We start from the raw sequence: 25,916 nt of genomic DNA on the forward strand, positions 1-25,916 counted from the left end.
ATCTCGCCCTGACTGGACAAAGTGATATATATTTTCTAAATGTGTAGTCATTCCTGGTAGCTTCCCTAAATATATTGCAGCTCGTCGGATACGTAATGATGCCAGCACCATTTCGTCCCCTTTTCCGGGCACAGGGTCATATCTACAATCTATTAGAAGTTCCTTGAGCGTGTTGGGAGTTACTAGTTTGGGCGTACGTTGGTGGGCTAATTCTTGAAAGGAAAGTTTATTTACTCTGGGTGGCGTGGAAAAAACGTTTGATGTACCTCCGGTAGCACCACCTGCGGTGCTGGATGTGAAAGGATTCGTTGAACGTGATATAACAACCATAGGTGTGGATACAGATGTAGAAACAGATGTGCTTGCCGGAACTTGTGTCGGAGTGTGCTGTTGCGGAGGTACAGACGGAGGAGGGTCTTGGCGTTGAACCCCCTCGGCAGGCGGTCTATGTGGCGCAGTATTAGCATACTCGGGAGCTGCGTCGTCTAAATAAGAGGAAAGAAAAACATCTTCTGCGGTTCTGGGATGCCCTTTGGGATGTACTTTTATCGGAAACAATGGGGCTGGCAAGTCTTTTGGTATCTCCGGAGTAGCCTTAGGTAACCCTTCGGCCAGAAGAGGATACATACCATTCATAAGGGCATTTCTTTGTCTGTCTATTTGTTCTAATTTTACTCGAGTACCTTCTTCAATTAATAGATTTTCTCGAACTTTATTTGAATTCTCCTTACTTTTCTCTTCCTGTCTGAGCGCTTTTTCTGTACGTCTATATGATTCTTTACGCCATAATTCAATGGCATCTTTCTGTGACTGTCTAGCTTTCTTTTTCCATAATTCTTCTTCTACTTTCATGATGCAGTCTGCATCCCAGGTCCCAGCTGCGGGCCACCTCTGACTTTCTGGTAATTCCTTGGTGTAGTCTACCCATAAATCAAGAAATAATATGGCGTCTAGGCCATGTTTATGATACATGAAGTACCCTGGAGTGTCCCTAGGAGGAATGGGAACAGCTTCTTCGAGTACCCCTTTTCTAGTTTTGATCTGTCTTAATTTCGAAAAGAGCGGCATATTGAGAACTGATCTGATACCTAATTTTGAACACGTTTAATACAACAAAACACAATAATGAACAGTCATTCACACCACAATATGCAGAACGTATTTAAAACATTTTAACATTTAACAGTTAATGAACAACAATGATGGCCATTTAGGGAACTGGTCACTAAGCATAATACTCGGTACTAACTAGATAATTCTGAATTATATACTAGACACACTTGATATACTGCTAAACAGTACAGATACACTGCTGAAACAGTGCAGACCGGATTTGTGTACCCAAACCCGTCTTGACCGGCACAAACTATGTGCACGTCAGAACGCCTCCCCGACAATGGTACTCACCGGGTAGCTCGGAACGGAAGGCCTCGGAACTGAACTGAACTGGACTTGAACCGGACTGGACTTGACTCGAAACTTCGGAACCTCGGAAACTGGTGGGCCTCTGTATACCTCGGATCTTGCTCTCTCAGCTAGGCTCTGGTCGGGATACTTCGCACTTCTCACCGCCTCGTCTGGGTGTTGATCGCAGCCTCAGTTACCCCCGCTCGGCAGGAGGGAGATACAGGAAATCCTGTGGGTACGCGTTGTTGTCCGTCCAGCTGTGGCAGGAGACCGGGCCTGCAACGCACCTCCGGCGCGTGAGATGAGAAAGTGTCCCTATTCGGGCGCCATATATGTGGTAAATAATTTAATTACCGGAACTTAATTTGATGCGGAAAATTAATAATAATAGCTCAGAAAAATAAGAGGCAGAATCCGTGGTATTAGAGGTTCGGAACGGGCTTTATTCCAAGATCAATTCGAATTGATGGACTCCATATTCCATCACCACGAAGGTTCAGGAAGTGAAGGACCATACTTTATTGACAAGTAATCATTTTTATACAATAGGCATTACAGTGGAACAGATGCAGGAGGCGTAACAATTGATAACACATACATGCGTAACTAAAGTGGGTGTAACTAGGCGTAACTTAAAGAACGTCATCAGGTATGATGTCACAATAGGGTGGTTCCATGAAAGAATTTCGCGATGTCAGCAGAAATACTCGGCAGAGATGCGCGCGCAGCAGCATGACGTGTGATTGACGTGCAACTAGGGGGTGAAGGGGACTTGACATTTAGCTCTACATGTGGAGACAGAAGTCTGAGGGGTCAAGTCAACCTAATCCCAAATCATATCTAACATCCTATGTTTAAAGAACTGTGTTATCCAAAAGGAAAGGTCTCTCGAACAAAATCTATTCTATACTGACTGTGAGTGCGTGTACAAGCGTCTAAGTGTCTACACTAGATGCGAGGGCAGAAATCTTCCATAGTAACAGGGCTATGAATTACTTGCATAAAGACAGAGAAGCCGGGCCCTTTGCTCGGTAGCTGGAAGAATGTTTACTTGAACTACTAGACAGGAATGCATTGGATAGGGAGCGGAGCAGATAATCTCGAAGGTGAAATACAGTTTTTTGGCAGGCAACAGGCTGGAGTCAGGCACCGTTAGCCGCGCAGGGAGTAGGACAAAGTTCATGGATACAGATGCGAGCTCAGACTGGAGCTTTCAGAGGCAGAAAGCAGGAAAAGGCTTAATGGCAGAATCAGGGCCTACTCGCCTGGACTGAAAAATGGGATAAATGAACCATATAAAGCTGGTGGCCTTTCATACTTAGGAATGGAATATCCGACCCATTCATGGCGGATCTGAAAGAGGACATGTTGGCGGTGGACGCACATGTGTTTGCGTCTTCATAACTGGAACTGGAGGGATCATACATGTACTTGTGATTTATACATGAAACCGTTGGGGTCCAAGATAGGGGACATAACTGATCATAAAAATCCATATTTCCACACTTTGATGATTAGATTATTTAATTTTTATAGTTTCAAGTCAATTGTTCTTGGGTAAGTGGCCAGCACTTGCAGTACAGATATTTGGATGTCAAGTTCATCTCCAGGCATTATTGATGCTTAACCTATAGTCTTTGCTGTTCTCTCCACTTGGACCCTATGCTCTTTGTGATATACAGTTTTGCTGACAGTGACCATCTTGATTTACTGTAGATAAAGGTAAGTTAGAGGGAGTGGGCGGCAATTCCTTTTGCGGTTTGCCTAAACTTTTCTATTAGAGAGCTATGTTGAAGGTCAAATAGATCTAATGTAAGGTAGAGCTCTTGGTCTGTTATAGATTTATTTAAGGCCTCATCTCTCACCTGTATTACCCAGTTTCACTGAGATGTTGACGCTGGCATTTGCATTGGCTTTTTAGTGATGAACACCTGTGATGGCATCGGAGTTACAAAGTCATTTACTTCCATATCCGGAATGTTTTTCCTGACTTATGTTTCTGTTACACATACACCAATGATCTTTCTTTTATTGTCAACAATTATGGTGGGCAAAAGCTGGCACACTGGGGCTTCACTGTTTATCACATCCTGATCTTTCTCACTAGGTATTGCTGATGCCATTAGTAAGACAGACTCATGTACCTCAAATCCACTCAAAGTGGTAGGATTCTCCCTCGTTTTCAGCAGTGAGACTTGTTTCATAGACCTATTTGCTGTCATGAGTAATTTATCTCATACTGAGAGTCATTGGAAGTCCATAAAGTAGGTTCTAATATTATTAATGTGCGAAGAATGGTCAGACTGCACTGGCCCTACAATGGGCAGCATATGAGGGGTGATGGTCAAAGTGCGTGATGGAAAGCAACCCACTTTGCTCAATGAATTTGCGTAAGGGTCAGCTCTCCTCCATTTTTATTTTACTCGATTTTTATTCAAAATCTTCCCTGGTTTTTTCTATTTTACAGCTTGTAATAGGAGCGATCTACATGTCCTCATTGCCCCTCCTAGCTTCTGTGTGTAGCAGACAATGTTACTCAAATGGTAGTTCAGATTAATGTAATTGATCGGGATAAAATAGTCTGGGATCAGAGGCAGCGATGATGGGGATGGGCTGTCTACTTGGGCAGTTACTTGATTAAGTTTTTAGACGTATGGAAAAATGTATAGTGTGGAACAGGAGTGGGAACTTTATGCAGGTAACGTTGATCGTGCTCCTGCCCTGCAGGATCACCTTACACAATGCTGTAGTCCACCCGAATCCTAAAGTCTACTAATGATTTCTTCACCAGCACTATTTGTCAGTGAAAAACCACCCGACTGATCAATGGGATGCAATTTTATGGGTCTTAGGACAATTAGAAATGTAAAATGGACGGCAATAAATCAAAATGCAAAGTCTTGCTGAGTCTAGCAAAGTCTTACAGCAGATACCAGCCAGAGAGGCCCAGGTGATGACAGGCGACAACAAATGTTGTGGTATCGCTTCCTAGAATATGCATGGATGGAGATTGGGCATCTTAAATACCTTAATAAGCTAATTATTTAAATCACTTGAGCATAAACTTAGATTTAAGTTAAGACTTAATAACTGTTTCCACTTACCTCTCTTCACCGACCGCCAACTCCCTCTGACTGGATTCAGCTGACCCTACAGGGCTGTCTTTGTTGTCGTGCTGCATTGTGCTGAAATGTAGGCTGGGTTATGGGCTTAAGTACTACTCCGTACAGGATTAGTACTCCCCTTCTTCAAGGAGACCAGCTGTGCTGTGCTATCGCCACTAACTGACCCCCCCAATCATGCCATTCTGCACTGCCTTAAATCCCCCAAAGTCAAAATCATGCGAGGGCCCTCGTATACTGGCCCCTGTTGTGATACACAAAGCACAGACCAAAGATCTTTTGGGGATGGGTGCAAAAAGCAAAGGGTGAGAATGTTAATGTGGGCGCAGATCCTCTGTAACCCTCTTTGGCCCACAATGAGGCTCCTAGAAAGAGTTGTGGTCCGAATAAGTGCTGAAAGCAGGGACAGGCTGGGGACCTGGGCAAAGCGGCTGGTAGACACTGAACGCCAAGGTCTGCTTTGTGTTGCATTGAGGTTGAGATCAAGGTCGAGATCGGAGGTCAGAAGGTGGGCACAAGCATGGTTTCCAGGAGCAGGAAGGATAACTGTGAAGTTTGATGGGTGTGAATATGTCTGCACAGATCTTGGCTGAAGTTGGTGATCTCCTTGTCTAGGTTGTTGGTGGTGTTGGGAAGGTCGATTTCAAGGGTGTTCTGCCAGTTCGCTTCTGATTTTGTTCCAGTTCTGGCTGGGCAGGTGTAGTATGGAAGTACTGTGTATATTTGCACAGTGTTTGATGTTTCATTAAATATATTAGCATTTTATGATTTGGGTTACATGTTTGGAACGAATGCTTGAGATGACGCTTGAAACATTCAGGCAGTCACGAGTGGGTTCCTGGAGGCATCCGGACGTTCGTATCGTTGTGGGCTCTATTTACTGGAAATGAAGAAATAACATATTTATTTCTACCAGAGACTCTAGTTTGCATTTTCCTGCCTCCCCGTTCCCACAGCAGATCGATGCTGGTGGGTGCATTGGCTTGCGGTGTGGAGATTTGGAAGTATATTTTGTTGCTGGTGGTGAAGATTTAATTCAGAGAGTGTCGTGCAATGTGTGTTGGGTCTGTGACAAACTGGGAGAGCCCGATGTTGTTCAGGTTCTCTATGAGGCCTTCAGAGCATAGATCATAGGGTCCTCCAGGTGAACGTGGTCACCGAGTAGTATAACGTCCTTGGAATTAGTGCTGAGGGAAGCGATGCAGTCTTTGTTGAGGTCGCTGAAGTTAGTTCGTGGTCCAGGAGGCCTGTTTGCTAGGATTTCTTTTTATGTTGTATGTTTGTAGGTTGAAGTGCATGTATTCCATGAAGGGAGTGTCTGAGTTCATGGTTGTGGTGCATTTGATGGCGTCTTTGTGGGTAATTGCAGGTCCTTCCCCTGGTTTCTAAAGACGGTCTTGGCGTGCAATTTTGTAGCCTGCCCGGAGTGATGCTGTTAGTCGATGTTGGGTTAACCCATTTCTGTGAGGAAGAGGAGGTCTGGTGTGCTATTGCTGAGGGGATCCAAGATTTCAGGAGAGTGTTTGCTTTGATGAGCATGCACGCAAATGTTTGCTGAGATCCTGGTGCGGCATTTTACGTGATGAAAGTCTGAGTCAGTTGTGCTGGTGTGGAAAGGAGGGCATGTGCAGGTGGGTCATTGCAAGTGAAGCAGCAGTGGAAGCAGGAAAAAGGTCCCCCTTAGCTGTGTGATGCAGTGTGGCAGCAACGGGTAGATTAGCACTGTGGAGCTAGTGACCAGAGAGGAGCTGCTGTGTAGTGGCCGGGGCTTATTTGACTAGAGGTTATGGTGCTGGGGCAGGTCATCTCTGTTACTGTCTCTGCTGCCCAGGTCTAAGCTGTTTGATTTCCTGCTTTCATACTGCAAACATCTTCCACTGCCCCAGTCTGAGTGAGACCCGCCCGAGGGTGAAAGACCCCTGGGCCAGACTACTGCCCCGACTTACCCTGTGCGCAGACTTTGCTAGCCATTGATCAGGCCCTTTTGGAAGACTGTATCTCTGCCGCTTAGCATCAGGGCACACAAGCCCATTACTCTGGTAATAGCCTCAAGGTACTGTTACCCCTGTAATACTCTCTGCAGTAAATAAGGGGGAGAGGGCAGTACCCTGTAGCAGGAGACCTACTGCTCCTTTGTACAGGGTCCAGGCTTGTGTCTTCCATCAGCAGAGAAGAGGTGTTTTTTTGGAGAGGCCCAGATGCAACACATTGCTAGTGCTTCTTCCAACTTAAGCATAGCTGAAAACTGACCGTATGTCATGAGGCTCCTTTTGCCCATATGACATGAAGCTGACTGCTTTAGAAGCAAACTGCCATGAGGACCAGATAGAAAATATATATTATTACAATCACCCATTCAGGTGAAAGCGCCCTTCTAATGATGGTCAGTCAGAAGAAGGAAATAGATCTCTGTGAAATCAAACCGTATCATGTTAGAATCTCAGTAATGACCTTATTAAGTGGCAGTCTCTCCCACTAAATGAAATGGGACATATCGCCCAATATAAATTATTGATACAGCCTCATTTTCTTTACATCTTTGAAAACTTACTGCCCCTCATACTGTGGAGATGGTTCCCAACCCTGGATAGGGTTGCAATCTCCTTCCTGTGGCATGGTTCTAGGGCTTACTTAGCGTTTGCACATTGCCAGCGGGGCCTCTATGATGGCGGTCTGGGAAGGACCAAACTTTACCTGTATCTTCTAGCTTCACACCTCTACACAATTGGTTTAATGGGAGATGGTCAGACCGTGCATATCGTCTAGAGCTCAGACTTATGGGGTTCCACCAACTTTTATCCATGCTTTATGATTTTCCAATCCCTCACTCGATGCCCTCATTAACCAAATTGGCCCTAGGCTGGTAGGGCAGCTCTATGGCACACCTACTGCGACACCAAACTCACACATCAGACATCTCTCTGGCATGGTACTTGGTTGAGGGAGGTGGTGTCTTTACAAGGTTTTGGGCATTGGGACTTAATTGCGATTTCCCAGCTTGGAAACGTCTGGTCGGGTTCACACACGAGATCATACCATGAACTTAAAACCATGTATGCATTGTCTCACACACAATTTTATAAATATCTTCTACTGTGACATGCACTTTAACGGTATCTCTCTCAAGGAGTCTCAGTCCCTGATTTCAGCTCACTGGAGGCTAAGGTTTTGATGGGTGAATTGTGCAAAGGTGGGGTCTCAAAAATGTATGGAACCTTGATAATTAATGCACCTCTTACCCTGGATGATCTCAGGGACCAATTGGAGCATGGCTGTGACCTCTTGAGGATGATTATTGGCGTGATGCACTGATAGTACCAATGATTATCACAACCTCTTCCAGGATGCGCCTGGTCCAAACATATTACCTACACGGGCCTATCCCTCCCCAGCTAAGCTCTATCAAGCGAGAATACTTCCCTAGCTTTCCTGCCCTCGGTGTGGAGATCCTCCTGCCATTTTTTACCATATGATGTGGCTGTGCCCCATACTTCAGAGGTTCTGGTCTGCGATAAGGGAGAGTTACCAAAGTACTAGGATGAGAGGTCCCTCTTTCTCCCCTAATACTTCTGCTTGGTGACCTTGAGAGCTCCGCGGGTACGAGGACTGACCGATCATTCTTAGGGCCGACTCATATGGTCACTAAACACAATATTGCTGGCCAATGGAGGTCCCCCTCTTCTCCCACGTTTTCTCAATAGCACTGGGGGGTGGATTGGTGTATGCTGCAGGAGAAACTGGTCTATGAGGCTAGGGACTTTAACACGGCCAAGTATGTGGGAAGTGGTTGGGCCAATAGATCCATATACTGCTCACAGATGGAGATGTTGTTGCTGCTTTGTAATGATGTACTGTATAGATTGAGTGTCAATGCTTTCCAATTTAACTATGGGCCTGATTATGATGTCATAGCCACGGTGCAGGTGTGGGCATCTGCGATCCCTGGCCGTCTTGCAGCGGCCTGAGGCCCACAATATGCTGGCGGTGCTGCAGCGGCACCGCCAAGCATATTAGGAGTTTCCTCCCTGCCAGAGTTTTCATGGCAGTGAGCCATCCATAAAAAGTGTTGCAGCAACAAATGGAGGGAATGCTGAATGAATCAAACATTCAACCAAAGTCAAGAGATCTGGGTTAAATCAATTGTTCTTTTGCTCACTAGGCCACCCCAGTTTGGACCCAACCATATGCAAATCAGTCTTGACCCCGTTCCTCATGGGAACAGTCCAGCCTGAACTGCCAAGCCAGGTCGTCCATGGACTAGAAATAAGCATACTGGGACCAGTTTCAGGGAACACCCCTCAACAGCCATGCTAGGTTGAATCCGGTGGCACAGCGAGCAAGGGACCCAAGCCATCCCACATGTGGCGGAGAGGGGCCCCCTTTTGCCTCAGGGCTAGGGGATGCATGCAGGGAGGCACATGTTGTGCATGCACCCCTAGTTCTTGCACAGCATGGACTTAACAGTCCATACCGTGCAGGAAAGTGCTTCGGCGCTCCCATTGTGATGCCTTTCTAAGGCTCAGATATGAGCCTTTGAAAGGCACCATCATGGGACCACCAAAGCACTGGCCGCTAGACCACAAATGAACTCGTAGTCTGGTGGGAGGTGTGCAAACGATTTTAGAGGTGTAGCAGCAGAGTGCTGGCATAGTAGCCCGCTGCCACACTGCCAAACTCGTAATCAGGCCCTATGTGATTTTCTTTGCTGACCAAGATGTGTGTCTTATTGTTCTTCTAGGCACAAAATCAATAACATTGGTTTATCAAAAACAGATTCTCAGTAACATAGCCCAGCAGGCTAATGCTTCTGCTGAAGCAATGTGTATCACCAATATTTCACAGTTAATAATCGATGTAAAATAGCCATGTAGATTAATACTCCTGCTGAAGAGACCTCTTTTTAACCTACAGTTCACCGGCCTGTCACATACATTTATTTCTTCTTTGTCTGCTCTTTCACATCCATGACCTATCACTTCCATCTTCTTCTTTGTTTATTTTGTACTTTTTCAGTGACGCCTTTTTTTCCCTTCTCAGCCAACATTCTCTTGTATATGTTCCTACTTATCTTTGCATCAAGGTGTCCCTGCCAGCACATAAACAATCATTAAAAAAAAATAACGTTTTGCAACTTTTATGTGTGCTGCATTAAGCAGCTCACTTAGAAGTTTAAAATTGCCATTTCAGATTGTTTATGTGCAGGAAAGGACATCTTCCTGCACATAAGCAATCAGTCCCCTCAACACGGGCACCCTTGCACTATTGTGCAAGAATGCCTGCATTGGCGCTAGGCAGCTACATTTAGCACCAGTGTAGGGGGAAAAACATGGCTGCACCATATTCTTGTAAATATGGTGCAGCACTGAGTTTCAAAAGTGAGGGAGCGTCTCGTTAGCCTTCTTGGCTTAACAACATGCTTTGCCACTTTCTTGTAAAATATGTCCTTTCATTCTTTGTCTTCTCTCTATCTTCCTTTCACCTTCCCTCACTATTCTTCTATCCATGCACTGTACTTCTAGTCATTCTATAGCTATGCTTTCCTTCTTTCCTCTTGTCCTTGTATCCACTCTCCTGTATAGATCTCTGTGCTCTGTCCCTTGCCTCCTCCCATCAGCCCTCTTCTCATTCCCATTCTTATCTGCTCTCCTCCATCCTTCCATCCTTTGAACCTTTGTCCCTTCACTAGGTGATTGAATTAACGAAATAGAGCCGCCTGTAGGATGTGTGTTTGGTTAGCGTTGTATGGCTTTTTCAAAAAAGACCTTTAATTATTTTTACTGGAAAACTTATTGCGTGTTTCTAACAAGGTTTCCTAAAGTTTATGCTGTGAAATGCACAATTTAATCTGATTTGATTTAAAATGTTCTTACAGGCACAATCTCTCCATAGCTAGGATGACCACATGGCTGCATGTAACCGGGACAACACTTTTCTATTCCTGGACTGTGGTTTGGTGTATCTTTGTTAACAGGTGTATTGGTCCAATTTGATCAATTACAATGTAACAAGACTGCCAGAATGCATTGTTATGTAAAGACAAAGTCCAGGGAAAGCAAAGTCGTGTCCGGTGACAAGGAGCCATCTGGTCACCCTACTCTCACTCCTTCTGTTTTTTTTTTATGGCAGGCAGGGCAGCGTGTAATTGTTCTAGTTTAGATGATGAGTGTATAATCAAAGGGAACAGATGAAAATGGGAAAGGTGTCAGCACAAAAATGACACACTTTAAGAAGTAGAAGTGCTTATAAACTGCTGCCCATAAAAGAGGAAGACACTGAGAGTGTGCAACTGCCAATAAAGATACTGACTGCTGCAGTAGTAGGTAGCACACCCTGCTGCCCATGTGAGGAATAGCATCTATCTTAGCTCGTTGGGAAGGGGATGCACACATGAATGTGTCAGTGAGATTAGGGTTTTGGGTGAAAGAAAACCTGATGGTTGCTAACGTTGGCAACAGATGTTGTGTTGAAATAGGTAGACCCCTGTAGATTAATACTCCTGCTGAAGAGACCTCTTTTTAACCTACAGTTCACCGGCCTGTCACATACATTTATTTCTTCTTTGTCTGCTCTTTCACATCCATGACCTATCACTTCCATCTTCTTCTTTGTTTATTTTGTACTTTTTCAGTGACGCCTTTTTTTCCCTTCTCAGCCAACATTCTCTTGTATATGTTCCTACTTATCTTTGCATCAAGGTGTCCCTGCCAGCACATAAACAATCATTAAAAAAAAATAACGTTTTGCAACTTTTATGTGTGCTGCATTAAGCAGCTCACTTAGAAGTTTAAAATTGCCATTTCAGATTGTTTATGTGCAGGAAAGGACATCTTCCTGCACATAAGCAATCAGTCCCCTCAACACGGGCACCCTTGCACTATTGTGCAAGAATGCCTGCATTGGCGCTAGGCAGCTACATTTAGCACCAGTGTAGGGGGAAAAACATGGCTGCACCATATTCTTGTAAATATGGTGCAGCACTGAGTTTCAAAAGTGAGGGAGCGTCTCGTTAGCCTTCTTGGCTTAACAACATGCTTTGCCACTTTCTTGTAAAATATGTCCTTTCATTCTTTGTCTTCTCTCTATCTTCCTTTCACCTTCCCTCACTATTCTTCTATCCATGCACTGTACTTCTAGTCATTCTATAGCTATGCTTTCCTTCTTTCCTCTTGTCCTTGTATCCACTCTCCTGTATAGATCTCTGTGCTCTGTCCCTTGCCTCCTCCCATCAGCCCTCTTCTCATTCCCATTCTTATCTGCTCTCCTCCATCCTTCCATCCTTTGAACCTTTGTCCCTTCACTAGGTGATTGAATTAACGAAATAGAGCCGCCTGTAGGATGTGTGTTTGGTTAGCGTTGTATGGCTTTTTCAAAAAAGACCTTTAATTATTTTTACTGGAAAACTTATTGCGTGTTTCTAACAAGGTTTCCTAAAGTTTATGCTGTGAAATGCACAATTTAATCTGATTTGATTTAAAATGTTCTTACAGGCACAATCTCTCCATAGCTAGGATGACCACATGGCTGCATGTAACCGGGACAACACTTTTCTATTCCTGGACTGTGGTTTGGTGTATCTTTGTTAACAGGTGTATTGGTCCAATTTGATCAATTACAATGTAACAAGACTGCCAGAATGCATTGTTATGTAAAGACAAAGTCCAGGGAAAGCAAAGTCGTGTCCGGTGACAAGGAGCCATCTGGTCACCCTACTCTCACTCCTTCTGTTTTTTTTTATGGCAGGCAGGGCAGCGTGTAATTGTTCTAGTTTAGATGATGAGTGTATAATCAAAGGGAACAGATGAAAATGGGAAAGGTGTCAGCACAAAAATGACACACTTTAAGAAGTAGAAGTGCTTATAAACTGCTGCCCATAAAAGAGGAAGACACTGAGAGTGTGCAACTGCCAATAAAGATACTGACTGCTGCAGTAGTAGGTAGCACACCCTGCTGCCCATGTGAGGAATAGCATCTATCTTAGCTCGTTGGGAAGGGGATGCACACATGAATGTGTCAGTGAGATTAGGGTTTTGGGTGAAAGAAAACCTGATGGTTGCTAACGTTGGCAACAGATGTTGTGTTGAAATAGGTAGAGCCATCAAAAGCCTGCGTGACTGAGTGGATTTCTCTCTTTTTTTGCAGGCAATGTGATCCTTGATCCAGACACCGCAAGCCGCTGGCTCTCCCTGTCGGAGGATCGAAAAAGTGTGATTCGTGTGCACGTGACCAGTATTCCTGATGCCCCTGAGAGATACGAGGAGTGGCCTAGTGTCTTGGGGCAAGAGGTGCTTACCACAGGGAGGCACTACTGGGAGGTCAGGGTTGGCTATATTAAGGACTGGACACTAGGGGTTTGTGATGGGTGTGCCAGCAGGAGGGGGGATATTATCCTGGCACCCTACAGAGGGTACTGGACGGTGGGCCTGCGGGATGCAAACACATACAAGGCATACACTTCTCTACAGCGAACTTACTTTACCCCAAGCAGGAAGCCAAGAACTGTGGGGGTGTTTCTGGACTACGAGGCAGGAAGGGTTGCCTTTTATAATGTAGATCAGAAATGTTTGCTGTTCAGTTTCCCTCCCTGTCCTTTCCCTTCCACCCTTCGACCATATTTCTGCACATGGAGTGTGGTTCATTGGCTGAGACTCGTCCCACGTGCCATTGTGTAAAGGAAGAAGTTCGGCATGGGGCATCCTCTCGCTCCCTGCCTACAGAATGCATCATCATTATTAAAATATTCTTCATTTTATTTCGACAAGTATTTATTCCTTTCAGCGAATTAAGACTTTCCTGTGAACGCTGCTCATCTTTTTTTAACAGAGGATCCTTGATAGACCAATGCCATTTTAAATCAATCATTTTCTTGATCCTTTGAACAAAGTCAAGGTCGCTTCCTTTGTTTCCTATCGAATATACGACGTTACTTCGCATGCGTTTAGTACGCATGCCATTACTACGCGGTCGTTAGTACGACCGCGTTTTTAGTTCACATTCCTTTCCTACGCAATTCGGAACAACGAATTGCAGTAGGGGGTGCTGGATGTTGGAATAGTATAATTTACTATTCCAACTCCAGTCTATGCGGACACTAGGGAAGGTGTTGGATTTTAAATCCAACACCTTCCCCCCCTAAAGCAAGTCGCTGTTCCGACTTGCGTAGTAAAGGTTTTCTAAGTAACAACGCATGCGTACTAACGTCCACGTAGTAATGGCATGCGAAGTAACGCATGCTAAGTAAACGCCGTTTACCCCTCAGAGCCCCACACGCCTCCCCTTCGTCGTGAGAGTCAGGCAGTATCAGCGCTATCATCATTCCCCAGGGCTCCGAAGTCCTCCCAGTCAGTTTTGCACCTCCTTCTCATGGTCCCATCTGCCAAAGGAAAAGGATCAATTCAGAAAGGAGGCTAAGCATCTAAGCCCTCTGTCTCCTCGGCTGTGTCCCGCTGCCACCCCACCCCAGGATCTCAGCATCCCAACGATTACCAGAACCCATAGAGTCACTGCGCAGAGACAATCTAATGCAAAATTTCCACGAAATATACTACTTAACTTTGCGGACTGCAGAGTCAAGGACAGAATACTTAGTACTTCACTTGTCAAGAGATCCTTCTCTACTGCACAAATTCCACAGTTTAAGATATTTCCAGACATGACAGCAGCAAGAGCGCGGCGTAGAAAAGAATTTGTCAAGATGTTTGACCGGTTCAAGGAAAGGGAAGCTCAGGCCTCGATTGTACAACAATCAAAGCTTAAGGTGTTAGCAAAAGGGCAGTTCCACATGTTTACAGATATTCAGGAAGCCCAATTGATGCTATCGAAAATGGCTCGAGGGGACAAGTGAAGATTAGCCTGGAGGGGGACATAATCCACTCTGTTAGTCTCAAACTGAAAGGCTAGGTCTCTTTAGGGCGGGAGGAGGGGTGATTATAGCACTAGCCCTTTAGGGGTAGACTAAAAGGGCGCAAGGATGCAACATAATGTTATCCAGTGACAAAAGGGAGGAAGAGGGAGTAGCGGCCATGCCCACTTTCAAGTGAGAAGGAGCAGAGTTTGAGGGGGTGAGGGTGAGGCAAAATATAAAAGGAGAGTTCACTTAAAAGTGCGTAACGGAGAACAGTAAATTCAAGGAGGGGAGTTAAAAGAAGGCATAAGTCACTTTATTCCGAACAGAGAAGTCGATTCACTTTAACATTGTTAAATGCTTGTGTCACTTTAGGTATACTCGATGCACTTTAGACCTATATGGGTCACACTTTAGCTGCTATTACATTTGATCAGATGGAATATATTCAAAATTTAAAGTCATGCACGCAGCACTTTCTCCAGGGTTGGGGAGATTATCTGTTTACATAATTTGTTTACAATAGCACAAGTCATTTTAGTTCAGGTATTATTAGGTAATAGGGAAAGCGGTACTGAAAGTAATCTCCTTTAATACCAATGGTTTAAATAATAAACGCAAGGCCCATGCAATAGAAAGCAGGCTTAGAAGCCATAACCAAGATGTCATACTCCTACAGGAAACCCATTTTAAGAACACAAATGGAACAGAATTCTGCAACAGAGGGCCGGTTTTTATTGCTTGTCCAATGCCAGCTGCACACAGAAGGGCATGAGGATTTACATGGGTAGACATGTACCCTTCCAAGTGACAGCCATGCACACAGACCCGGGTGGGTGATGGGCCTTCGTAAATGGGAGATTGAATCAATTAAATGTTACTATAGCAACTATTTATGCACCGGTCTTAGAAATTCCGCTCCTTTTGCTTCAGCTCAAACAGGCCTTAAATAACATCCCCGGTCCTATTATTCTGGGTGGTGATTTTAATTTTTTGCAAGGTCCATTAATTGATTCTTCTAGTAAAACCCGAAAACAAAATAAGCCACTGGTGGCCATTGCCGTAGCTAATTGCAAAAAGGAGGTAGACCTGGTAGACACCTGGCACTCTTTGTTCCCTCTGAAACAAGCATTTTCATGTTTTTCAGCTACATATATTACTGCTTCTAGAATAGTCTACTCCTTGATCTCACATGGTCTGACTGCTCACAAATATATCCAAAATGTCTTCTCAGATCACGTACTAATTAAAATGGAAGTAGCCAGGGGAGGGCGTGAAAGAGCACCCAGGAGATGGTATTTTAACAAAATCAATTTAGAGAGAGAGGACTGGTGCACAGAGTTAACTAATGAAATTAGCAGCTTTTCCTGAGCAATACAGATACTGCCAGGGTAAGCACTGTGTGGGATGCTTTTAAGGCTAAGTTACAGGGAATTATTACATCTAAGGAAATCCCTCTGCAGAGGGCAAAAAAGGGAAAATGATCTGAGATCGAGTCTAGGCTTGAACAAGCAGGTATAAAGCATTCAAAAACTAGGAATCTAGTTATAAAACCGAAGTTAGTCCAGGCAAAGCTAGAAATGCAGGAATATTACTATCTGCAAGGCCATACTGCTAACACTGCCTACCTCCAGAAGATATAGGAGGGGAACAAATTCACAGGGAGGTTACTTACGTGGCAGACAAAGGAAAGGCAGGTTCAGAATAGGATTCTATTGTTGGTAGATGAGGAGTACAAAGTACAGATAACTAGTCCCCTGGAGATTGGAGATGCCTTTTTAAAACACTATGAGAGAATCTATCAGATGGAACAACAAATAGTGCCTGATCGTATTAAAGATTTTTGATAAACTGCAGATTCCGTCCATAAGTAGGGAGCAAAGCGAAATGGTAATGGCTGAATTTTCCCTTGAAGAAATAGATACAGTTGTGAGCTCAATGGCTAATAGTAAAGCAGCCGGGGAGGAAGGACTGCCAATAGAAATCTATAAGAGGTTTGCCCCAATTTTATATATATATTTGACAAATCTTGCTAATCATATACTAAACGGTGGAGAACCTCCAACCTCTATACACACAGCCGTGGTAGTTAGTATCTAAAAGAAGGATACAAACAGGGAAAACATCAGTTCCTATAGGTCAATAAGCCTTCTCAATGCTGACTATAAAATGTTCACAAAACTTCTTACTAATAGGCTCAAAAAAATCGTGGGATCCATAATACATGGGGACAAATGCATTTTTTTAGCAAGTAGACAGCTCTCCTCAAATACAAAGTTGGTGATAGAAGCTCTGGACTATTTTACCCAGAACAAAACAGAGGCACAGGTGTGGTTTTAATATGCAGAGAAAGTCTTTGATTTGGTGTTCTGGGATTGTCTTTTTTCAATTCTCAATAGATTTGTTTTTTTTCGGAAAGATATATAAGCATTGTGAAATATCTGCATAAGGACTCCACGGCACAAATAACAATAATTTCTAGAAAAGTAGGTAGGTATAGAATAAATAGGAGCACACAGCAGGGGTGTCCCCGATCTTTAATTTTGTTTGCCTTATTTATAAAACCTCTGACAATAGCCATCAGACAAAAAACCCTACAAACCACACCTGTACCAGGGCATGTCTAATATAAAACTCTACGCCAATGACATTGTTCTATTTCTTATACCCGGGGAGAACGGAAATTTTAATATTTTCTGAATTTCAAGCACTGGGTGGGTATAAAATCAATAACGCTAAAACGGAAATTTTACTCTGCAATTGTTCAGGCCACACACTATTACCAAATTCTCAATTGTTATATAATTTGAAGCTCAAGGGGTACCTAGGCATATATGTGTCAGAAAATGTGGATACATTTTTGCATTGAACAATGTCCCCCTTGTCTAAAAAGAGAAGCGTTTATTTGTGCAATGGAATCAACTCCCATTCTCAATATTAGGATGGGTGGCACTTATACGAATGACAATTTTACCACTGTTACATTTTTTATCTGCAGCACTACAAATACCTTTTTTTAAAGAAATAGATGGTCTATTCTCATCTTTCATATGGGCCAACAAGATAGTAAGATTAGCACTAGCTACTTTAAGTAACTCAACCGAGGAGGGAGGGTTAGCCTACTATGCAAATTTTGCACATAATACACATAGATTTTTTAACTATCTCAATCCACTAGGTATAGATAATTTTTATATGTTAAGGATATTAAATAAATACAAAATTGTAGATCCTATGCGGCTGGTGAAGAACCCCAAGAATGTGCGTTATAAGGTCTTCCAGTGGTTTTTAAAACAAAAAGCCCAACTGTTCATGTACTGTGAAATAACTTGGATAAATGGCTCCATATGCATTTGCCGACGTTTATGCCGTGGAAGATAGGCTGATTCAGTCTGGCATATTAAAGATATGGGAGGAAAACAAGTATAGACATGTGGGAGATGTTCTTATTTCCGGTACTTGGAAAATATGGACAAAGATAGATCCTGGTCTGTGTCACTCTATACATATGCAAAAATGGTCTTTTATTCAAATATGGCACTTTCCAGAAAATATTGACCCATCTGTACTAAGTGCAAGACTAGAACTCAGCAAGGTACTGTTAGAAACAACGAGACAGTGATCAATAAGTAGCTGGGTGAAATTTTTTCATTAAAATAAGACCTCTAATATTTATGAAAAAGCCTGAGACAAATGGCAAGAGAAAGAGGGCCTCCAAATACCACGGGTGGTCTGGAACAGAATTAAAAAGCTTAACACTACATTAGTAAGAGGCACCAATTTTAGGAGAATGCAATTTTCCACAAAATGGTTATTATATCGGATGCCCTCTTTTCTCCACAACATTTATCCTCAGATAGAAGATAGATGCTTTTCATGCTTGGCAGAAGCGCAAGGTACTTGAACTCATATTGATTGGGATTGCCCAAGATCAAGCAGTTCTGGGAAGAAAATGAAAAATAATGCAGAATGAAGATAGGCCACTCATTAACAATCAATAAATATATTGCAATTCTAGGGTGCTCCCCAAACATAACTGTAGCAATAACTCCAATATGACACGGAACAGGACTGTAGGTAAGGAGTCTTTATTCAGGTCATCCGCTCTCTAACCTCCGAAGCACACCATCAACATTCTAAGGTGAGCTCCCGGACATTCTAACCAAAGGAGGAGGGGAGGGGTGGACATGAGGTACCAAGAGGGGAGGCAGTAGGGTTAATACAACACATCTCCTTACCCATAGAATAACATGCAAAACAATTACAAGCAAAAAGGAGGAAAATTCAACGTAGCCAGTCTATCCCCCCTCCAGGTTTGTCCATCCTCCAACTGCACCACATTTTTCCCAAAGCTCTTAACATTTTGTTGAGGGAAAAATTTGCTCTGTCCCACCTGTACACGGGTGAGCTTCCTTACCACCACGGGGCCGTTAACTTTGAGGTTAAGATCTTTCACTCCATGTTTCCTGATGTACCAATCTTTGTAACGGGATTGGTGTTGCTGGACTTTAAGATGACTCTCCTTCCTGTTGTAGACAACAGTTTTACCCCCATCTAGCCAGAGAGGGTTTAGTTTGGTGCCAGGCTCTCTCCCTCTTAGGGTCACAAAAGGAGAGATACCGCTTACGAGGTTGGGTGCTGTGTGGTAGGCCCATAAACAGTCTCTAAGGGAATCATCTATGTTGAACCCATTGGAGATTGCCAGTTGGATATGTTCCTTAATCATGCGGTTCATCCTTTCTACTAACCCATTAGCCTTGGGACAGTAGAGTGCAGTCTTTTCGTGCTTGATGTCAAGGTTCTTCAGAAAGGTCTTCATTTCATCAGAGGTAAACTGCACCCCATTGTCGGTTACTAGGACCGATGGAATCCCTTTGAATGAGAAAACAGATTTTAGGAATGTGACGAGGTTGTTGGTTCTGGTGGAAGAAGTAAATCTGGCATTTACCCAGTGTGAGGTGTAGTCCACAAGAACGAACATAAACCTTTTTTGTGGCCCTAATGCTTCCATTGGACCGATTATTTCCATAGCAGGTTTAGTCCATGGAGTTTCTGGTACTTCTACTGGGGATAAAGGAACATTGTGTAATATGTTGGTCTTGTCGCTTCTAGAGCAACTGATGCATTCCTTCACTTTCAATTCCGCCATTGAATCTAGTTTAGGAAACCAAAAGCTGTTCCCTACTTTACTTTTTGTAATACTTCTCCCTAAGTGTCCCTCATGGGCGAGGTTTATGATTGTATCTCTTAGTGCCCCAGGTGGAACAATTTTAGTGTTGCGGTAAACTTTGTTGTCAAAAATGGTCAGCTCATTTCTAACCTCCCAAAACTCCTTCATCTCATCCATGACATTGCAGCATTTCTCTGGCCAACCATTGATTATTAAACTTTTTAAGGAATTCATTTTAGAGTCTTTCTTTCTTTCTTCATTTCTTCATCCCATTCCTCCGTGGTGAAAGAAGGAAGATGGATAGATAGGATCGGAGCATCTAAGGGATCCTCATTGATGTTGACTGCGAGAGGTGACCTAGATAAAAAATCTGCCACCACATTTTCCTGTCCCGGCAGATACTCAATCCTAAAGCAAAAATTCTCCAACCCCAGAACCCATTTAGCTGTTCTAGGGGATTCACAGTGTACTTTTTTTGAAGAGAAGATGTATATTAAAGGCTTATGGTCTGTACGGACCGTGAATGTTGTCCCCCAAAGGAAAAAGGAGTAATGGCCCAGTAGCATGCCAGGGCTTCTCTCTCAATTACGGAATAATTCCGTTTAGATTGAATGAGAGTTCGGGAGGCGATTGCAATAATAGTCTCACCCTCTTCCCCTCTCTGTGATAGGCTAGCCCCCAGACCTTTGTTCAAGGCATCGGTGCTTAGAATGGTTTTCTTTTTATGGTCGAAAGGGCCGAGAGTACAAGAACCTATGATTTATTTTTTTAAACTGATTACATACTCTGAGTGTTTCCCCTCCCACTTGAATTCTTGTTTAGTCTTCAAAAGTTCTTGTAAGCTTTCGCATTTCTCAGAGAATCTTGGGATGAATTTCGCCATGTACTCGACCAAGCCTAAGAAGGACTTTAGTTCTTCTTTATTCGTGGGAAAAGGTGCGTCTTCCACTGCTTGAACTAGGCTATGTTTAGGCCTGATCCCTTCAAATGATAGATTGTGCCCCAGGTAATACACTTCCGTTACTTTGACCCTACATTTGTCACGTTTTACGGTCAATCCCGCTTCAGACAGTCTTGCACATACTTTTCTAAACACAGAGTCATGTTCCTCTTCATTAGCCCCATAGACTAAAACATCGTCTTGGAAACACATACTGTTCGGGATGCCATCCAGTATCTTTTGCATCATTTTTTGGAAAACAGCGGTAGTTGAAGCAAGGCCAAAAGGCATCCTTCTGAACATGTATGTGCCGAATGGGGAGGAGAAGGCGATCAAAGGCCTGGACTCCGGGTGGAGTTCAACTTGATAGTAGGCCATGGACTGGTCTATAACAGAGAAGAATTTGGCTTTTCCCATAGTGCTCAGCATTTCGTTGATATTGGGGAGGGGGAAACGTTCAACCCAAATATTCTTATTGAGGCTGCGTAAGTAAATCCAAAGGCGGATGCCTTGCCCGTTGGCTTTCAAAGCGATGACAATGGGGGCTAGCCACTCCGAGGCATCGATAGGTTGTATGACGCCTAGGTGGTACAGTTTGTCAAGTTCGTTTTTTAGTGGCTGTCTTAAAAGTAAAGGGACTTGGCGAATTTTATGCACAACAGGTTTAGCACCTTGTCTGATCTTTATTTTATGTTGATATTGTTTCAACAGCCCAAGATCATCTGAAAAAAGGCGTGGAAATTCATCGCAGAGAGATCTCTCCAAGTCCGCGTATTTGACCAGAATGACCTGATCCTTACTATTAGGATCAAGAATGATGCCAAGCTCCCTTTGATGTTTCCACCCTAAGAGGTTAGAACCTGCACTTACAAGATATACCTTTCCTACCGTGGATCTACCTTTGAAGTTTATTTGCGCTACCACCATGCCTACCAGCGGAACAGGATCTTTAGTGTAACCATGTGGTGTAATATCAGGTTTATTTATTATCATGCCCGTAGCTCCCTGAATTTTCCTGTAATCCTCCACGTTTAGCAAAGTAAAAGGAGAACAGGAGTCTGCGAACATTTCAAAGGATTTGTTGTTGAGTAGGATGTTGCATTTAAGGTACTCCACGACATAACTACCGCAAGAGCTTTTTACTTGAAAAACAAATTTGAGTTGATCATCGCTCCCATCATTAATAGCTTTAACTTGACTACTATCTCCATCCCTACACACTCTTGCTAAATGACCTCTTCTATTGCACTTCTTGCAGTGGGCGTTACGTGCTGTGCACAAGGGACTGTTGGCTAAATGGTTATTACTACCACATCTGTGGCATTTGAGGCCAGAATGTTCCCTTATAGGTTTGTTGGGAAGTTCCCCTTGACTTCGGACTTTTAATACGCTATTGGTAGGAATGTCAACCTGTACTACGGCCACCACTTCCTCTGATACTTTTATTTCTTTCATGCACTTGACAATATGTTCAATCAATTGGGCTATAGAGATAGCTTCCTCCAATATGGGATTTTTGGACAACAACTTTTCTTAAATCCTGCTGTTGCTCGTACATCTTACTAACTGGTCTCATATTAGAGAGTCATTAAGATCCCTAAAGTCACACCGTTGGGTTAGGCCTCTTAAAGGATTCTTGAAGAATTTGTGACGTTCTAAGACAACATTTATTTTATCTCCAAAGTGGTTTCCTAACTTTAGCAGGGTGATTTCATATGCATCCAGATCTTCTTACTCATCTATTTCCGGTTCAGGCAGGGTGTCGTACACTTTACGACCATGAACACCCAGATTATGTAGAAGAATGTGCTGCTTGCGCAACGCTGAAAACCTTTCCCCCCCCATGGCAATTAAAAAAGACTCATATAATTTAGTCCATTCCTTCCAATGGATATCAGGTTCTCCACATTCGTTTAAAAATGAGGGGGGTTGACATATCCTTGGCGTGCCCATGCTTGGTAAAAGAAGAAATGGTGAAGTAAACGACCCAAAAAAAAGGAAAAATGAGGGACCCAGGAGGATGCGAAGTAGCACAAAAACTAGTAGGAGAAGGCTGAGATAGAGGGGTCACCGACACTCCGTATCTCCCCCCCCCTTATTTTACCCTTACACAGTCAAAAAAATAGGAGGATGAACCACTGGAGAAAGTAGTGCAAGTTTGGCAGATTCTCGCAAGGCAGTTCCAGCACTGGCTGGGTTGAGAGGAGGAGAATAAATGAAGGATAGTTCAATTGTAGATATGGGCAGAGTAGGAATGCATCTAAGAATTGACACCAGGCTGGTGAGAAACTTGAGCTGGCGTCTCACAGAGGAGATGCAGCGGAAACACAAGAGAAAGTCAAAGTTCTTCCAAAGGGGTGGGCAGTGTAGGTGAATAGCGCTTTGCCCAACAGCGCGGAGAAGGGAAGAAAAGGTTATTTCACCTTACCGTAACTTGAAGAACGAGGACGACACTGCCCACAACACCTCTGGATGAAATGACTACTCTGTCGTAAGCACAGCAATCCCAGCAATGAGGAGATCCGCTGGGAGGTTCCGCCCGTTGGTGGGCATGTAATGGACACCCAGGAAGCGCGTAATGGAAGGCAGGGTTGCTGGGAGAGCTGCCGGTGGAATGCGGAAGCTGCTGCTGAAGAGATGCTGGAAGTGTGATCCCTCAGATGACAAAAGTCCGCCAGAGCCACAAAATGGGGTAGAAGACCTGCAGTACAGCGTGAGGACACAGCCAGAGGCACCTCCTTTGAAACAGGAGGGAATGCGCTCATCTGGACATCGACGCAGCAGTGGTCACGAACCTCTTGCTCCGAAATCACCACGCTGTTGAAGCTGGGGCCCCAAATGCAGCAAAGGCCCAGACAGAACTGCTGAGCTGCCTGGAATAGCAGAGAAGTACAGTCCAAAGAGGCACGCTCCCAACTTCTCAACTGGAGAAGGTCACCCGGGCAGCTGAAGGGACTGAATCATCACGGAAGGCTGCGGGGTGAATGAGTCCTTCCTTTGAGCAGGAAGCCGATAGCGCACTTTAGAAGTAACGTTGAACTGCAGTGCATTCCTTCACATCCGTGTTTTACCACGAAGGGCAGTTCTGCCAAAATCAAGTACGATGCTGGCTTCTAGAATTATGAGAGAAAAACAAAGGGGGAGATAACCTGTTCTGCCCCCCCCATACAGGATCGTCGCCAGTCTTTATTCAGGTCATCCGCTCTCTCACCTCCGAAGCTCACCGTTAACATTCTAAGGTGAGCTCCCGGACATTCTAAACAAAGGAAGAGGGGAGGGGTGGACGGGAGGTACAAAGAGGGGAGGCAGTGGGGTAAATACAACAATAACTATTGATAAAACACAAGAGGAAGGTTTATGTATTCTGGCCTTAGTGGCAAGATCACTAATTTTCCTGAATTGGCGAAGTGAAAATATCCCTACTTTCCATGCCTGTCAGGCAAAACTACATAGAGTCAGAGAGCTGGAGAGACAATATGCTCTAAGGACGGGCTCGTACACAAAGTTTGTGAAATGCTGGAAGTCCATAGGAAGTTAGCCAGCGAATTAGATAAGTTTAAATACTAAAGGGAAGTCATGTAACATGTGGTTTTTAGATGTGTTTTTATGTGCTTCTATTTTTTTAGTATCACCCACAGTGATATATGTTATGTGATATGTTTTACTGATCGGTTTCGTCAAGATGAAATGCGGCAAACAGAACTGAACATTGCGAGAACTTTATTTCAGTATTTGAGCAATTGTGATCTATCAATAAAATATAATTTTAAAAAACTCATGATGCTCAGAATAAAATGCACAAAAGGATCAAACAGAGCCAAATACCATTCAGCTCTAAGAATTAAAATAAAGTTATAAATCAGAGGTCAGATCGACATTAAGTCTCCCTCTAAAAGTCAAGGGAGATTGAGCCAAACACCCTCTGGAGTGGGCTTCTCTTATAATGCAAAATGTAATAAACCCCACGCATCTATACACTTGTATAGAGGTACAATGATGTGAACCAATTTTATTATAGAAAGAAAGATGCAGTCTCTAAAATCACATTTGTCAGCACTATCTCACATAATACAGTTCCCATTAAATTCCTGAAATATAAATCAGTAGATTGTTACAGTATATATAAGGTGACTTTCTCAAGCGAATCAGGTGAGACCTCAAAACAATTCACTCTCCCTAGAACATTGTGCTACTGAGCTCCAAAGATAGAATCATCATTTTATATCTGGGAAAGTCACATTATATCTCAAAACATTGTTTCCAACATTATTGTTAAATACATCATCTGTGCGAATACTGGGACTAAAATGAAAAGGTTACTGTGTGCTGAAAAGTGGCTGCAGGCGAGTTGCCTTTTTAATTCGAGGCCTACATAGACTAATGTTAGCATAAGCACAATTCACCCAGCATTGTTTCTTTCAATTGCACAAAAATTTTTACTTTTCGTAATAATGTTATTATGCATAAAATTGTAAAAACCCTATACCAGCCATCTGATGATTTTTTAAATCATCACAATACACACTTCATCACCTAAGTCCCTTTACAGTGCATTCTTTTTCTGAATTCAGCGTCTTCCGTGTGGCTTCTTCCATCTTCTTCATCTCCCCGTATATGTTACGTTGGATGTCCTCCAATTTATAGTTGTTCCTTTTTCTTCTGCTCAATGCTGAGAGCTTCTTTGTAACCCCAGAATGTAACCCTCCCTATAATGAAAAACATCTAACACCCATTACGCAAATGAAACAATTATTATACCAGTCCTCGAGAACTTTTTACCAATTTCACAGAACATTGAGGCAACTTCCTCCCATGCGCCTGATTCTTCGAAATCCCTCATCTGACACATGATAATAGTAATGTTCAAAACATAACAGTTAATCATATCACTGGTATTGGCCACATATATACACATTGTTGTACAAGCAACATGCATCAGAGTACGCCTTTCTTTGCTAATAATATATCTAAAGCTAGCTTGCTTTGCATAACAATAGCTTTCTTAGCCATTAGCTCCTTGTTAACAGTTGTAAAGGCTTCTGTTTTGTAAGTAGTTAATAGCTCCATCCACCAAAATAGACAATGTTCAAGACTACAGTAACAGGGGGAATTGTAGCACTAAATATGTCTTCTACCACGTGACCATGTCTCTGTTTCTCCCTCCTCACAACTTTATCTTCCTTATTACTAAATCAATTTATGTGATAAACGTGGAGGAAAACTAAACCTCAATAACCGCTACCTACTCAATTGCCAGGGAGTTTAAAGTAGGCTATCCTTTCACACAAATAATAAATCCCCTTAATAATGGGCTATTATCTAGTTAAATTCATATTTTGTTCCACATAAATGACTTCACACTGGCTCCAAACCACTATGTCAGCCCTTTTGTTCTGTTTCTTTTCACCTTCCATGCAGATTTGCCCTTTTGTTGCT

At 43.3% G+C, this 25,916-nt stretch overlaps 1 protein-coding gene across 1 annotated transcript in view; it reads left to right on the forward strand.

Annotated features, from left to right (window-relative positions):
• The window catches only part of LOC146856924 (E3 ubiquitin-protein ligase TRIM39-like), a 243,182-nt gene extending 229,984 nt beyond the window's left edge, over positions 1–13,198 (forward strand). The window contains exon 8 of the mRNA XM_085647006.1: positions 12,669–13,198. Within this exon, the coding sequence (XP_085503132.1) occupies positions 12,669–13,198 (530 nt within the window). The remainder of the gene's footprint in view (positions 1–12,668) is intronic.
• Positions 13,199–25,916: the final 12,718 nt, after the last annotated feature.

This window comes from Triturus cristatus, chromosome 3_2 (genome assembly GCF_964204655.1).
Source record: "Triturus cristatus chromosome 3_2, aTriCri1.1, whole genome shotgun sequence".
Classification (NCBI taxonomy): Eukaryota; Metazoa; Chordata; class Amphibia; order Caudata; family Salamandridae; genus Triturus; species Triturus cristatus.